The 15894-nt window shown below is 40.5% G+C and overlaps 1 protein-coding gene across 3 annotated transcripts in view; it reads right to left on the bottom strand.

Moving 5' to 3' along the window:
- The window catches only part of LOC139223469 (diacylglycerol kinase zeta-like), an 89419-nt gene that overhangs the window by 30120 nt on the left and 43405 nt on the right, over positions 1–15894 (bottom strand). For all 3 annotated transcript variants that reach the window (XM_070855373.1, XM_070855371.1, XM_070855372.1), the window contains 3 exons: positions 6233–6299; positions 2533–2573; positions 1104–1246 (listed from right to left, as the gene is read on the bottom strand). In XM_070855373.1, coding sequence (XP_070711474.1) covers positions 1104–1246; positions 2533–2573; positions 6233–6299 — 251 coding nt within the window. The remainder of the gene's footprint in view (positions 1–1103; positions 1247–2532; positions 2574–6232; positions 6300–15894) is intronic.

The following is a 15894-nucleotide window of genomic DNA, read 5'->3' as shown; positions in this document are numbered from 1 at the left end:
AACTCTTCTATATTGAGCCTCTGGTCCTAACTGTTTTGATGTTTTCCAGTCACGATTTCAACCACTCCACAGCACACAGACTGCTCCTGTTAACATCTGGAGTAACATCCACTTCAAAACAGAAAAGTTGCAGTTTTTACGTTATTTGATCTCAGTGCTGCATTCAACACAGTCAAGTACAGCACATCACTAGACGGACAGGTAAATTGGATGGCACAATGCTAAACTCCAAATGACATGGAGTTCCCCAAAGGTTCGGTCTCAAGCGTCATCTGTTAAACATCCACATGCTCCCACTAGCGCAGATTGTGAAACCACATCTATGCAGACAGCTCACAGATCTGGATCTCCTTCCCCATACAAGCACGAAGCATCAAACAAATCAGCGATTGGATGTGCCACCGTTTCCTCCAGTTAAAGATAACACTGAAATGAAAGTCCATGCATAGCTTTAGTCAGCAGTGCTGAAGACCAAAAATCAGAACATAAACGGTCATGGACCTACATTAAGACAGTTATAAACTCCTACTATGGCCTTAGGAATATATCAAGAATTAAAGGAATTATGTCTGGAAAAAACTATCCGTGCATTTAGCTTTAGTAAGTTAGACTACTTTACAGGCCTCTAAAAATAAGCTGTAGATGAATCAGAATGCCTCAGAGCTGACTGAGGCTAGGAGAGTGGATCACATCATTCCATTTCTCAGGTCTTCACAATGGCTTCCCCAGACATCTCAGATCAACTGGGACAGGTCTGCTTACTGTCCCCAACATCAAACATGGAGATGCATCATTCAGTTTTTATGCACCGTATATATATAGAACAAACTCCCAGAAACGTTGAAGTGTGCTCCACCTCTCAGTTCATTAAAATTAGGACTAAAGACCTTTCTGCTCTTTACCTGCATAGACAAGAGATGGACTGATTCTGGAAACTAAAAGTTCTCTGAAAAGTCTTGATGTAAGATGTAAGACAGTGGGTTACAAAATGGTCAGTGTATTGAGATGTTTTTAACTTTTGCTGCAACAGTCTTAAATGATGTCTCTGGTTAATTAGGCTAGGGTTAAGGTTCAACCTGTAAGTGTGGCACTGAGTGACCTACCTGCTGTTTGCAGGGCTGGAGGCTGGGGTAACCAGGTCTGGCATAGCTGAGGGAGAGGTGCCTACTGTCGTCATAACAACAAGCTCTGGGTCCAGAATGAAGATTTCTTCCTGGGAGATTTCTGATATGTAATTGAGATGTTCCTGACAAAACATAAAGCACAGGACAGTTTAGGTAATTATCAAGACCTTGCTGCGAAGAGGAAGATCACTACAATATTATACAGGAAACAAAATCCATTTTAAGTTTCTATGTTATTAATTAACCACAGAAACCTCTATAACTGAAATCCAAGTTAAACTATATGACTGGCTGCAGACCGTTTTCTTTTATTGCTACATTTATTGAATTGAAGAATTTTGACCCTGTTTATCACAGTATATGTCACTTATCTTGTGATATGGTGCATTTTCTGGAAAATTTGTTTTTGGCAAATCAATCAAATTAAAAGGCTGGCCAGTCACACACACTCCAAAATTATTAAAAAGCCAATATTACCATAATGGTATTATTGATTTGCATTACACAGACAAAAAAAATAATCTAAAACCTTCTCATATGCCTTGGCAGTGGTTGTCCTCGCTGTAATGTAAACATGATTTGTAGTATTTGTAATAAAACATGTGAGATAACCTATAAAAAAAAAACGAGGTAATAAATAATGAAGAAAACAGAGGTGAGATACTATGTGTCACCATGACTAAGAGTGAAATCAATGTCTCTCTGGTCAGTTACACATGTGTTATGAGTGGAAAAGTACTGTGAGGCAACACCTGGTGATCTCAGCTCGGCCTTAACCTGGAGCACCTCTGAACAAAACTCCCACAGTCACAATAAAATGATATAACTGTATGGATGTGCATAGAAAAGACCAAGTGGCAGTGCAATATATCCTAGGAAGACCAGCACCCTGCCTCTGACAGTGACACCCTAAACTCTGTCTCTAAACTAGGAAGGAGCTGAATATTAACAAGACACAGTAGCCAGATACAGTTGTAGAAGCCTCCCTACACATGATGTATGAACCACTTGTCAGAGTAATGTGCCAACGATGTCTTCACCACCCCAACAATGGGAATAATTAAGCAGTTGGCAAGAAACCAAATTCTGTTCACACTCATTAAACAGTGGACATCTGCTTCCACTGCTGCAGCATTAACATAAGCTGAGATGAGCCAAGGAAATCAGCCACAACTACAAGAAAGTCTTGGGCTCTCCCTTACACACACATAATAACAACAACAACAACAATAATTATTAATATACAATTATTGAATGATACACATTTACATAAATGAAGAACACACATGCTCACACATAAGCCTGATCTCATGAAACTAAAATGATCTGTGAGTACACAGGTGCTTTTATTAGTGTGCAGAGGTTGGATATTAAATATGAAATATGAGATAAAGAGAAAGAGACTCACCTGTGCTCTGTCGATCCTGTAAAAACGATCTGCTGTTGTAGCTGGACAGACAAACAGAAACACAGTGTTAACCAATGAAGTGGTTAAAAAAAAAAAAAAAAAAGTCCTGGTTTTGTTATTAAACTGCTTTAAAGCGGACTGTTCTTGCCAAAATACAAGTAGCTGTCATTATTGTTAAACTACACATGGGTTGGCTTCCCACTGGTGCAGCAATTATCCCGAGAACCACTGTGTATGTGACAACCTGCAGGGGAACAAGACAAGGCGGCAGCATCATGAAAAAGCACATTCGGTCGATTTGTCTGTCTTACACTGTAAAATACTGATATTTCACACCAGTATTTAGATAATTCATTTTCTGAGGAACTGAGGAAAAGGCAGTAATCACATTTGCGAGAACTGAACTGGCGGTTTAAATGTGGGTGGTATGGCTTTGCTCTCTTGGATTCTTTTTTCCCCGTTCTTTTTAGTCCACGTTTGTTCTCAGCACTTTTAATGAAGATGTTTTCATTTTGCTTTGTTGGATATTTTTTTTATGTTCATGTAATGTGTTCAGCTGCTACTAAAAACCCACTTCGACAGTTAAAACTTCCAGAAATTGTAACTTTCCCAGTGCAGAAATGGGGTTTTGTTGAAGACTGACTGACTGAGTTATGGTGGATCATTACCAGAAGTATCAGTAAAGCCACATCTGCTCATTTCAAATACTGATTATCCTTTTTTTTTTGTCATTTTTCTGTTTTCTATAGTCAAAGTTAGAAATTAGCTTCACCTGCCACCCAATCTAGCCATGGGCTTCCACAGTGAGTGAGGAATAATCCAAACATCACCCATGTCCACTACAGATGTAATACTGCAGATTTGTGTAAACATAAGGAGCTAGAAAGATGAAGTGATAGAAGACCCCAGAACCAAGACGGATCTCGCTGACGGATGCCTTTCAGGAAGACAGCACGCAGGTAGCATGAACACTCATTATGCACACGTGCTATTTCTGTACAACTAGTGTTGCACAGCAAGGACGGCATTCTAAAAGTAGACTTTTTCTCGGTGTAATTACCCAATCTGGAATCAAGTATGTTACGAAAACAGAGAATCTGTGAAAAAAACCATCTCCACTATGCATGCACTGTGCAGCTTAATTATGTGGAGATATTTAAATGTTAGAATAGGACTGACAGATCATCAGTATTCAGTACATCAGTATCATTATTGCTGTTAGCAGTTTTCATTTGGACTATAGGGTCACACACTGTAGGTTTACTGCCGTCACTTTAACAACTAATGTTCAGTGAGATTTCCATTTAATTTAGCTATAGGATCAAAGTAGAACAGATTACGTGCTAATGACACACACACACGTTTCCTCTGTCTGTCCTCTTCAAACACTTCTCTCTCTTTCAGCTATTTTTGTTTGACTCTGCTAAATTCCACCAGGACTCTACACAAGCACAAGTGTTCATGTGTGTGTGTGTGTGTGTGGGGGGGGGGGGGGGGGGGGTTGTGTGCTTGTGAATGCATGTGTAACATTGTGTAAGATGCCGGGTTCTTCTCTGTGATATTTTTGGTAAGCTGCTGCCGTATGAGATTAATATTCATGACATTCACCAGGCTCTGATAGATTATGCTTTATGTTATTTTGAGGGAGCACCAGCATACAAACCTGTTTGCATGTTACAGGTTTGTGTCTGCGTCAATTTCTTCAACTCTAACCCATCCAAGCCATCACTGCTATTTGTTATAGTACACTAGTATACTAGCACAGCAACTGAGGTTTCTTATAGACTTGGCAGCCACATAAATGATCTTAAACAAACCCACAGTTGAACTAGAAAATCAAAGCCACAATGGATGCTAACAGTGTAGGATAACAGGGTATGTTTAATAGGATACATCCAGGCCAGTGCTTGTGTTTATCAGTATCAGGAGGCACAAGTTTAGCAGCAGGAGGTTTTGGCAGGAGCAGTGGCAGTGTGTGCAAATCCAAAAATCTGGTGGCAACAAGAGTGAACAGTTGGATTGTCCCTATACCAGCAATATCAGCTAATATTATGAGCCATGTCACTGTTGTCACACAAGTTTATCTGTAATGTTTCAATTTACCTCTGCGATCTATCAGCCCCCCAGATAAACTAATATCTACCTCCAGTCGCTGAAAGAAAAATTGATGCTTCTGCATTGATAGTTTAATCCTCCTGATTAAACTCCCCTCGAAATGTACCTGCCCTTGTCACCTCTTCATTGATTTTTGTATCGGGGATCAATTTTTCATCAGGAAACAACAACTGTCACTCAACAAGTGTGGAAATAGCTAGCAGTGCTGAGAGACTGTAGAACCTATTTAGTGTAAGGCACTCGGTTTTCCATAAAACAGTGCTATTTTTTTTGGTGTAAATGATGAGGAACTGTCTACTTACACATGTATGGGTGTATAAAAGCCTGCAAGCATGAACTATTTACATAGAGTAGAGTAGAATGTGCATCTGTTCTTCAGCTTCAGTGGATCAGGACGGGATCACTATGGCTGCATTAGTAAAACAGGTTTTCACTTCTATGTTAAAACTACGATCATAAATAGTTTTTGCGTGCTGTAATAATTTCTCCTGTTTGTTCCACCTATTTTAAGAACCACACTTTTGATTCTGTGAAAAATGTGGTCCAAAATCTAGGAAACGATAAAGAGATTTTGTGCTGAAGTAGCTTAGCTTCACATAAACTCAGGACTGTGGATTTATGCTATGTATATGAAGATCACAGCAAGCAAACCCTGTTTCAGTCGTTACATAGGCATGAGACGATTGTTTTAAGACAGATGAACTTCTCCCTTAACCTGTTTGCAGTGGGGAACAAGGTTTTCTGTATCTGTCAGTCTAAAGATTTTAGAACATCTACGAGACATGACCACATATTGCTTTGTAGCAATGCAAGCTGCCAAACACATTTCCAAATTTATTTCAACATTGTGTCAATGGGATCATTTTGGAACACACTGACAAAAAAGCCTGTTCTGTCATTTCAGTGTGAGAACTAGTTGACTAGTTAATCAAGTGGTCTCAATGAAGAACTGCCTTGACTTGTTTTCAATAAAATAACAGCCCATGCCATATTGAATTATACTTACATGCAAGTGCACAATACATTTTTTCACAGTAAATGTGTAAAAATGTTCATTTCACAAGTGTGAAGAGCTCCTGAGGCAAGATAGTCCAGGAAGTTAAAGCCAGAAGGTAAAGCTTTCAGTTCATCAGTCAATCTACCTTTCAACCCAAGAACTTTGGGCAGTGACTGAAAGGTCGCAAGTACAAGTGGCCAAAGTTAGTTTTCTCTACAGGGTCGCTGAACTCGAAGAAGAGTCACTGTTTCTTTGTGTTGAAAGACATTAATTGATACGGTTCAGGCATCTGATCAGGTACCTACTGGGCACCTTCCTATGTCCAATAGGGAAAACCAAGAAAACACTGCAGAGATGATATATTTTTTCTGGTTTGGAAAGAGCTCAGGATCCCCCAGGAGAAGCTAGAAAACATTAAGGAGGGGAACATCGGGACTATTTTGTTTAGCCTGCTGCCACCGTGTCCCAGCCTCGGACAAGTGGAAGAAAATGGATGAATGGATGGATAGACAAAAAGGTGGTTGAAAAACTGATAAAGGAAAAATCTTAAACAAATTTATATTATTATCAACAATGTTATGTACTTACAGTCAAGGAAACACCACTTTGGAGATAATCTCTGCGAGGAAAGAATCTTGGGTTTGGTTGCCTCCTCCTGAATGAGAAACAGACAGAACAGTTGGATTACAGAGAAGGAGATTACTGTCTTACAATGGAACAGCAGCTCAGCTAACCTGAGAATGGAACTTTTTGTTAATAGCGGTCAATCTAGCCACAGAATAGGGAGATGAACATGCTGACAGAACAGCTCCAAAAGAAGAAATAACGGATGGATGGAACAGAAGGTTTGGCTTTGGTTAAGAGACCTCGTGCGAGATTAGTTATTAGCTTAGTGAGTGGTGAGGAAAAGGTAGTCAATCCTCGGTGATGAACCACAACCTCTTTATGAGCTGTTACCATCAGAACTAAAGTAAAAGATGCCAACTTTGCTGTTTGACATCTGTCTGTCGTCTGTAAACTGTAATGTTTTGGTGTGTTTGTGCGACAATTGCCAAAGAAACAAAAGGAATTTCTAAAAGAATAATTAACACAACAATTAAGACATTCATAGTATTGCACCCTGCTATTTATGTGAAAACTGGCAGAAAGAGTTTAGTAGCGAATAAAGGAAGAAGTTCAGCCCCTGGCTCGTTCCTCCCCTCCGCAGAGCTGACCAATTAGCGTGTAAAGGGAGTGTGAGCGTTAATGAAAGACACAGACACAACTCCTGTCAGTTTCACCCTCACCTCTCCTCTACCTGCAGAGGTGATGGTTGTCTGACCACAGAGCCAAATAGGTCAGCACAGGTCAAGAAGAAAGTAACGATGAGGGGGGGCCATTTGTATTCAGACAGATGCCGACATGTTTGACACATGTTGGTGTTGGTGTGACTGGGGAAGTTATCCTATGACTCTCGGCTTTAGTCAGCTTTGTAACATTTTTAGGAGAATAATGTGTCTGTGACCCGGAGAAAGTTGCCCACACCTTCATATCCATTCACATCATTACTGCAACTTTTTGTATTTTGGCATCACTCGGACTTCTTTTCATCCAGCCTCCAATTAGCTCGGAATGCTGCAGCTAGACTTTTCACAAGATCAAAAAACAGACACCATATTACTGAGATTCCTGCCTCCCTGCTCCGGCTCCCTCCTAGCTGTAGACTGAAGGCTGAAACCTTGTTCTTTGTTTACACAGCCACTAAATGGTCTCAGCCCTGCCTCCATCTGTGAACTCCTGCCCCTGTTACCACGCGGTCAGACACCTCAGATCTGACCAAAGACCACCGTCTGTCCGCAGATCAAAGCTTAAATGTCGTGGCGATGCAGCTTTCACAGCAGACATCCCAAAACTGTGAAATTCTTTTTCTTCAGCGAGTTTAGTCTTTCCACTCTATTGAAGATTTCAACTCAAAATACACTTTCACTCACTAAATGTTAACTGTGCCTGACTTTCAATGTTTGTGCTAAGGCCATGTTTTGTATACTTTATGTGCTGCGAAGAACTTTGGATCAGTTTTATTGTGTAGGCTATATTATGCATAAAAATCTGTGCAAATTGGAATAGGTTCAGTGACAAGTGTAAAGTAATGCCTCCAACTTATTTATACAATACACAGATTAAATGGTTGGTTAAATTCAACCTTTTCCCCCTGGTCTTTATTACAAATAGGTCGATTTATCAACAATAATTGATATTGACTAAAATGAAGCATTTTATCATGATTGTGTCATCAAGCCCTACTAAAATGACAGCAGTCTAGCTGTACATCCTCTCTTCATGAAGGTTCAAGTGTCAGTCTTATGGATGAGAATGATGAGCTTTTCTGTGTAGATTGCAATGTGTCTCACTTTTTTTTAAAAAAAGTTTAGTATAACTATAGCTGAACAACTTCCAGTGAAGAATAGTTTATCGCCTCACCAGCTGCAGCTTCAGAGTAGCCTTCTCAACATTGGTGGTGATGTTTCATTTTGCTGCATTATACTGTATGTAATATTTATCTGCTCTGTTTCTGAGAGTGTAGCTGTAATGTTTCTCTGTATGATGTAATACAAAAATTGCAGATATTGAAATTAAGTTCCAACAAAAAGTCAATATACTCGTCATGAAGGTACTATAAGATCGACTGCAGGGCTGTTAGATTACACTGTATTTGTTGAGTTAAAAGGACATGATAAACTGACAGTTAATCAAGTTAAACTAATTAATTGAGGAGATAATGGCTCAACTTAGGCTCCCTTCAGTCTAATGATTCCAAATATGATTACTTAAATAGTTACGTTTCAATGGGTGTGACATTCAGGACACTTTTCAGATCTGAAACAGTGTTGGTTTTGTGAAAACTATTATTAAACTAAATAAAAAGACTTTTGAAAACAAGACCTAGAAGTGCAAGAAGTAATGTTCTCTGAAGGAACTGAGTAAATTAATCAGTTCACTGTAAGAAAAAAAACTGCACGATGCAGCAACACAACAGCAGTGAGAAAGTATGAGAACACGCAGGCTAGCACATGGATATTTGTAAAAAGGGAAGCTAAACATTTTTCTAAGCCATCTTTCATGTTGCTATCAGAATGAGTAAGTTCTAGGATTAATGTTGACAGTCAACCATCTAAATCCTCCTCTAAATGCTTGCTAAAGAAATATCACAACCTTTTTTGGTGGATTATCTTATCAAGCCCAGACAATGAATAGAATTTCAGTGAGCTAGTGAGTGAAAAAGCTCCTGAATGATTTGCTGCTCTGCAGTGGAGACAACAGCAGTGGTAAATGGTACCTTTTCCACTATCATACGATAGATGAACATGACACCTATTGCTGAAATACACTTATCAGCACTGAAAAAGGAAGTGCAGTGACTGGATAAGAGCAGAGGACCTTGAGACAAATGATCTACCCAGCTGGACATACCAAGGCCAGGATAAAGGACCAGCTAGGACCTAAGGCTGCTCCTGGCTGATGTCCACTCACAAGAAAATGGGATGGACGAAATGGGACTCAGGACCGTTTTGCCCACATCTTTACATAGATCTGTCTCCATCACCATGTCCAAGATCAAGCTATGGCACCTGACATGTTCCGAGCTGACAGAACACATGACGCTGGAAAGACAGATCATCAGAGTTGATGAACAATGTCTCCAACATGTGCAGTTTGTAAAGATGCTGACCATATTGTCAACACTGTTAGCACTGCTGCTCACATTCCATCCATCCATCTATCCATCCATCCATCCATCCATCCATCCATCCATCCTCAAGGGTCGTGGGTGGCTGGAGCCAATCCCAGCTGACTTTGAGTGAGAGGCAGGGCACACCCTGGACTGGTCGCCAGTCAATCACAGGGCCGACACACAGACAGACAACCACTCACACTCACACTCCTATACAACATAACCTGCATGTTTTTGGAGTGTGGGAGGAAGTCGAATTACCCAGAAAAAACCCACACAAGCACAGGGAGAACATGCAAACAATGCAGTGCAGAATTATTTCCTGGGTGTATAACATGTATACTTTTTTCATTTTATTCTTAATTCATCTTATTCTGTTTCTAAATGTAATTATTTTTCTATCATATGAGTGAGTAGCATGAAGGGGCTAGAGCTCGCATTTCATTCTGCATCCCTGTGTTGTAAAATGATGAATAAATGACCTCGATGCCGTGATCCCTACACAGTGTGAACAACTACAACGACCTGATGTACTGGTCTCAATAAAAACCTGAAGGCATGCTGTGTAAGAGCGACTGGGATAAAATCCTGGTAGAACACTGAATTATTAGGAGTTCTAGCATAAAAATGGTCACATTTACAAATGATCAATACTGTTTTAGCAGCTACAATGCAATACAAAACAACCTATTTCAGTTCGGCACTGCAGACAAGTGACTGAATGTAAAAAGTCTCTTTCCAATAGATGTGACAAGAGGAAAACAAGCCAAAGAAAGTGAAGTCGCTTGCCTTTCAAACTGCAAACCTTTCATGCAGACTGTGACAGAAAGGCTGGCTGAAGTAAACACCTCTCCTACTCTCCCTCTCTGCGTTTGTCTGTACTTATCTAATCCTGCTGTCGAGTTCAGCAGCAGTCTCAGGCTGAGTAAAATGCCTGCAGGCTTTTACAGCAAACCTACAAACATGGAATCAAAAGCTGAACTTGTCTGACTGACTGACTGAGACTGAGTCTTCCTCACCTTCTTTCTTCTCTTGTCTTTAGTCCATTCACTCCTGCTCACCTTCTTACACAAAGTTTTACAGTTCTTTCTCTTTTTCGGTCAGATTTAGTAGGCCCTCGGGCTTGTGTCTGATTCATTCCGCACCAGGACCCATGGGTGTTATTTAACAAACAGTAGCATCAACCTGGAAGTGCTGTCTATGTGTTGCTCCGGGTGTCAGCGGCAAGATGCACCTCTGCACTACAGTCATAGTAAAAGGTCTAATGTAAAGGTCAAATGTGAAATACATATAAATGTGATATCAAATATGATATTGAAATGGAACTAAATGCAAACAAGGCAAAATTGAAACTGAAATGCTGCTTTTACTCTAAATGCTTTAAGATCCGTTCAGCCAATCGCAAAAAGTGATGCAACAGCGGCACCATGGCAACAAAAGTAACAGCAATAGGTCACCTTATTGCTCACGTCGTGCAGCAGCTGCTAAAACCAATAAAAGTGCACCCAGATTGACACTTCAAACACAATTATGAGAGGAGAAAAAAATGCTCTAATAGACAAATAAAAACACACAAAGTGGTGCAGGTGTACACACAGTCCAGCCGGTGATAGCAGGTAGTAGCGTAGTCATCACAAACTACAAACAGCTGCCTGTTTGCGGTTTCTTTCCCTGTAGATTTCAGGACTGCAGAGGGCAACGGGACTTTTTAACACTCTTTTAGTTAGTTCTAGTTTAGTTAGTTAGTCTCTGCTCATGTGTTAAACTGTGGCCTCAGTAAACACTGATACTTGCCCCAAGGGCAGCAGCTTGGGCCATAGTGTCTTGACATGTGGTTAGGCTGTGCTGGTGAGGCCACACTGGTGAGAAAAGCTTGTCTTTTTCAACAGTCCTGATTAGGGACCCCAGGGATTAGGGAGACCCACTTGATGTTTGAGTGAATAAAAAAAGGATCATACAGACTTGCTCTGGTAGAAGATTGATTGAACGTACCGAATACTCTATAAGTGCAACAATAGTTTACCATATTAGGTCACCATCAGAAATGAGCTCTTCTTCCTTTTCTTCTCCTTCTACTTAATCCCAAACTGCACGAGTGGGCATCATCAGTCACAAGAGACCAGGAGATCAAACGATGAACCAAGCGTTGTAAAAACAAAATAGTGTTGTTAAAAATGTACAGTTAGTGTTGCTCTGCTTGTTCCTGAAGGGGAAGATGAAGAGCTCATTGTGAAATGAAGGGTGTGGGTACATGTCAGTCACCTGAGAAGAACAGAACATGGAGTGTCACCTCATCCACGGCGTCAGCCTTAACACAGCATGCTCAAGAGCTGCTTTCACATTCACTGCATTTACATGGAATTAAGTAATAGGATTACCTTTCATTTTAAAAAGTGTTCTGACGTCTGAAGCATTGTGTAGAGCAGAAACATGTTGGGGAATTACGACAAACACAAAGCTCTGCTGGATTTAACGTGGTTACATGCCCATGTGCACCCTTCCAAGGGTTGTTAACATGTGGACATGTCAGTGTGACAGGAAATATCAGTACTCATGGAGCAAAAATGGTGTCCTCATCAAATGTTTGTCACCAAATAATCCAAAACCAATTTCTGATTGAACAGACTTAGGTGATGCATTTTTAATCAAACTAATTTGACTATTAGTTGCAGTTCTACACCCAACAGTAATGTCACAGTGTGCTGACTACACTTCTCCATCAATTACAATGACATTAATTCATAGGTGCTGGAAGCTTTGTGGATGGAGCATCTACTTTTTGTGCTTCTCCGTTCTCTCAAAGATTAAACTTCATCAAAATACGCTGACACTTCACTCATCACAGTATAACACCAAGTCAGTTAAACTTAAGGAATATGAATGTATCCAGTTAGGAAGTATAAGTGACTGTGAATCAATTTCACCTGTTTTGGTGCCAATGAAAGTGACAACAGGTACACTGGAGAAGCAACAGTGAGACAGACTGATTCTTCTCTAGTTTTGTGTTTGCTAGTGTCCTTGTCACTACTGGTAGCATGAGGCCGTACCTGCAGCCCATTCAGGCTGCACAGGTAGTCCAGCTCCTCCAGGAAGGCACATCTGTACGTGATGTCACCAGAAGGTTTGCAGCACAGTCTCAAGAGCACGGAGGAGGTACCAGAAGACGGGCCGTTACACGAGGAGAGCTGGACAGGGTTGTAGAAGGACATCAACCCAGCAGCAGGACCAGTATCTGCTCCTTTGTGTGAGGAGGAACAGGAGGAGTACAGCCAGAGCCCTACAGAATGACCTCCAGCAGGCTACTGGTGTGCATGTTTCTGACCAAGCTGCCAGAAACAGACTCCTCTTAACCCGGAAACAGCTGTTAAATTGTTCTCTTCAAAACCACCACACAATAGTGATTTCAGAATTTGGTGGTTGCTGGTCTACCACTGCAATTCAATTAGCATTGAAAACATTGAAGTCCCATAACAGGACTACATAAGTGATCAGGCCTGTCGGTGGCAGAAACAAGCACTTTTAGTGGACATACTTCCATCAGTGAAATTCATAGGTGCTGGAAGCAGTTACATTGGGTTACATTGCAGCCACTGCAGGCTGATCACAGCTGTCAACTGGGACGATCTACTAGACCAACTCCAAAACTTTTGCATCCACTCGTCATTTCAACTCCCTGTAAAAACAAGGCCAAGGTTTAAAAATATCGAAGTCATCGTGTTAAGGTTACTTTGGTTGGTTACGTGGTTTCAAGTCTGATTCAATAAACCTTAGAAATGGAAAGGAGTGCAGTGCTCTATGCTTTGTGAGCACAGCAACCCAATCCCCTCAACCGCACATGTCAGGGTGACAGAGTATGACAGTACAGCATCCCAGCAGCAAAATCCCCCAGCAACTGAGAGGAAAGAAAGAAAAGAGACAGACAGGCGGAAAAAAAAAAGACAATCCTTGAGAGTGACTCAGTGAGCAGGTGAGCTTGTTTCTGCTCCGCTGTCAAATATTGTTGTGACTTTTTAAAGCATCTCAACAAGCTCATCTCTGACTTATATTTCCAAGTTAAAGCAAGATACTGCTTATTGTGTTCTGAAGCAAAAGGACGAGCATTGTTATCAACCTGCATACGTCTGACCACAGATAGGATGGGTGTGGAAATGTGTTGGACAACCTTGGGGTGAGTTTGCTGACATCACTAATAATTTGATCAAGACTGCATACACGGCATCTACACTTGCTGAAGTCTTTAAATTATTCTTTTGTTACAATACAGTACTTTTTATGTCATATACATTGTGGAGTTCGACGTTAAGACCATTTTTCTTTTTCTTTTTTGCAGTCTCATTTAGGACTAGTATCGGTGGAGCCAACTTCCCAATTATGATGCGTTTTACAGATGAAAGGCCAAATCAATAATTTTGGTCAAAAATGAAAAAGTGTGGTACTTTCTAACCCCCAGACATCATAGCCTAAATCATTAGACCAAATCTAATCAAGGTATCTTCCCACAGAAAATTGTTAATTTCAGAGACTGTTTTCCTGCATTACAGTGAATTTATGGAGTCATTTTGTAGCTGAAATGTGGAGTCTGAAGAACACGGGGCATGGTGTTCACTTTTCTCATTGGTTAAGCTTGGCAGAGAGAGCTACTATAAGACAGGGGGTTGTGAGTTGTGTTGTTGTTGCAGATTTTAAGAAAGATATTCTTTTAATAGTCCCATGACAGGGAACAAGTATGAGGGATATTTGGAAGATAAACTTTCATTTGCATTCATAGTGCTTCAACAAATGATGGAAAGTGTTAATACTGGAAAAACTACTTTTGTGTCTATTATGTACAAGCATTTCCTCCACTATATTCACGCATGCATACAGAGGGAAATGTTACCACAGCTTTTGTTCTGCCCTTTTACAATGAATGCACCAACACGCTATTAGTTCAGGTTCATTTTAAAGTCATTTGCTGTCTTCACAAAGTTTACTTACTTTCCGAGAATTAGGCATTTTATGGTAAATCCTCTGCTGCCCCCCCATCTCTTCTCCCAAAGTGATCATTTAGAAATTTGATTTTCACTGCGTGAGAAAACGGATGTGTGGTGTGAGAATGTGTGAAAACTGTAAGAGTTGGCAGCCCCGTTAATGTAGGTGTCATTTCAACACAGGTGAGAAACGATCACATTGGCCTGTTCTGCATTTGTTTCAAAAGGTTTCTGTAGGTTTACTGGCCCTATTTTCATGGCAGCAATTCAATTCAATTCAATTCAAATTTATTTGTATAGCCCAATATCACAACAGAGTGTCTCATAGTGCTTTACAAAGTTCACTGAAATCAACAAGTGTAACAGCACAGTAACAAGAGCAAGCAGCGCTCCAACCGTTTGTTATATTCCTGACAATGAAATGCATTTTGCTCAAAATCAGGCCCTCAGTGCCAATAATGCATGTTTGCAACAACACTCTTTTTTGTACCAAATAATAATTTCTTGACACCTGACAAGAATCAGAATACTTCTGAATAAATAACACTACAAAGTGTAATGTTTGAAAAGTGTTAGCAAACAGCATTTTATGGATATGAAGGAACTTTTCCTTCATACTTACTAAAAAGGTAATACAACAAGGTCACGTTCGAGTCAGTCGAGCACCTAAAAAGCAGAAATGTCATGACTCTTTTTGGAGTACAGTTCAGATCTCTGCCTGTGAGAGGAGACTGGTCTACTTGGTGCAGCTGTCCAGAGAAGGCTGGAGCCCCGTATCCACGGAGACCAAGGTCAATGGAAGAAAGCTAAGCTGTGTCTGCTGTGTCCTGAACACTGCATTGACAGGCTTGCCTCCTATTGAGAATGCACTGATGTGGCCTGGACATACTTAGCTATAACTATATATAGTTAATCTAGCGAAGGTTTTAAAAGACTCTGCCAAGAAGTAACCTTCAGAATTTGAATGACATTACACAGCGTTTGACTTGTACTGTTAATTTCTGTTCTGCTTGATCAAGCTTCATTAAATGCTTCTGCATAACCCCGTAATCCCACCGGGCATGTCTGCGTCACGCTTCGGTTGCAGTCCAGTTTAGCGTTTCAGAAGCAGAGTATTTTGCCTGGCTGATCGGTTGACTTGCTCAGATTTTGTTGATTTAGTTATTTTCTCTTGATTTTTCTAATTTTGTCTGTTTTACATGTGTTTCTTGTAGGTTGTTACCACTTCCAAGATGAACCATTTGTTGTCCTTGGTGCTAAAAAACCCTCTGACCAACTGACATCCGGCCAGGTGCCACTGATTACAACGGGGTGTGTTGATTCTCTCTGCCAACACAAAGGAATGCTCACAGAAGACGCAGACAAAGACACTTTCATTCGCAAACTGCTGAGCAAGTGCATTTCATCCGTGACGTTACAAATCACTTGAAAATTGTAGTGTTGAGAAAGCATTTTCTTCAGGCCTCAGAGTGCATTCCATGACAACAAAGAAAATCCCACTAATACTTTCAAATAATACATCATGCCACAAAAGAAAATCTTTCAATACAACTGCACTTTATGTATGA

This window comes from Pempheris klunzingeri, chromosome 24 (assembly GCF_042242105.1).
Source record: "Pempheris klunzingeri isolate RE-2024b chromosome 24, fPemKlu1.hap1, whole genome shotgun sequence".
NCBI classification, from domain to species: Eukaryota; Metazoa; Chordata; class Actinopteri; order Acropomatiformes; family Pempheridae; genus Pempheris; species Pempheris klunzingeri.
The sequence above is the reverse complement of the archived record's forward strand: the minus strand, read 5'-3'. Positions and strand labels throughout refer to the sequence as shown.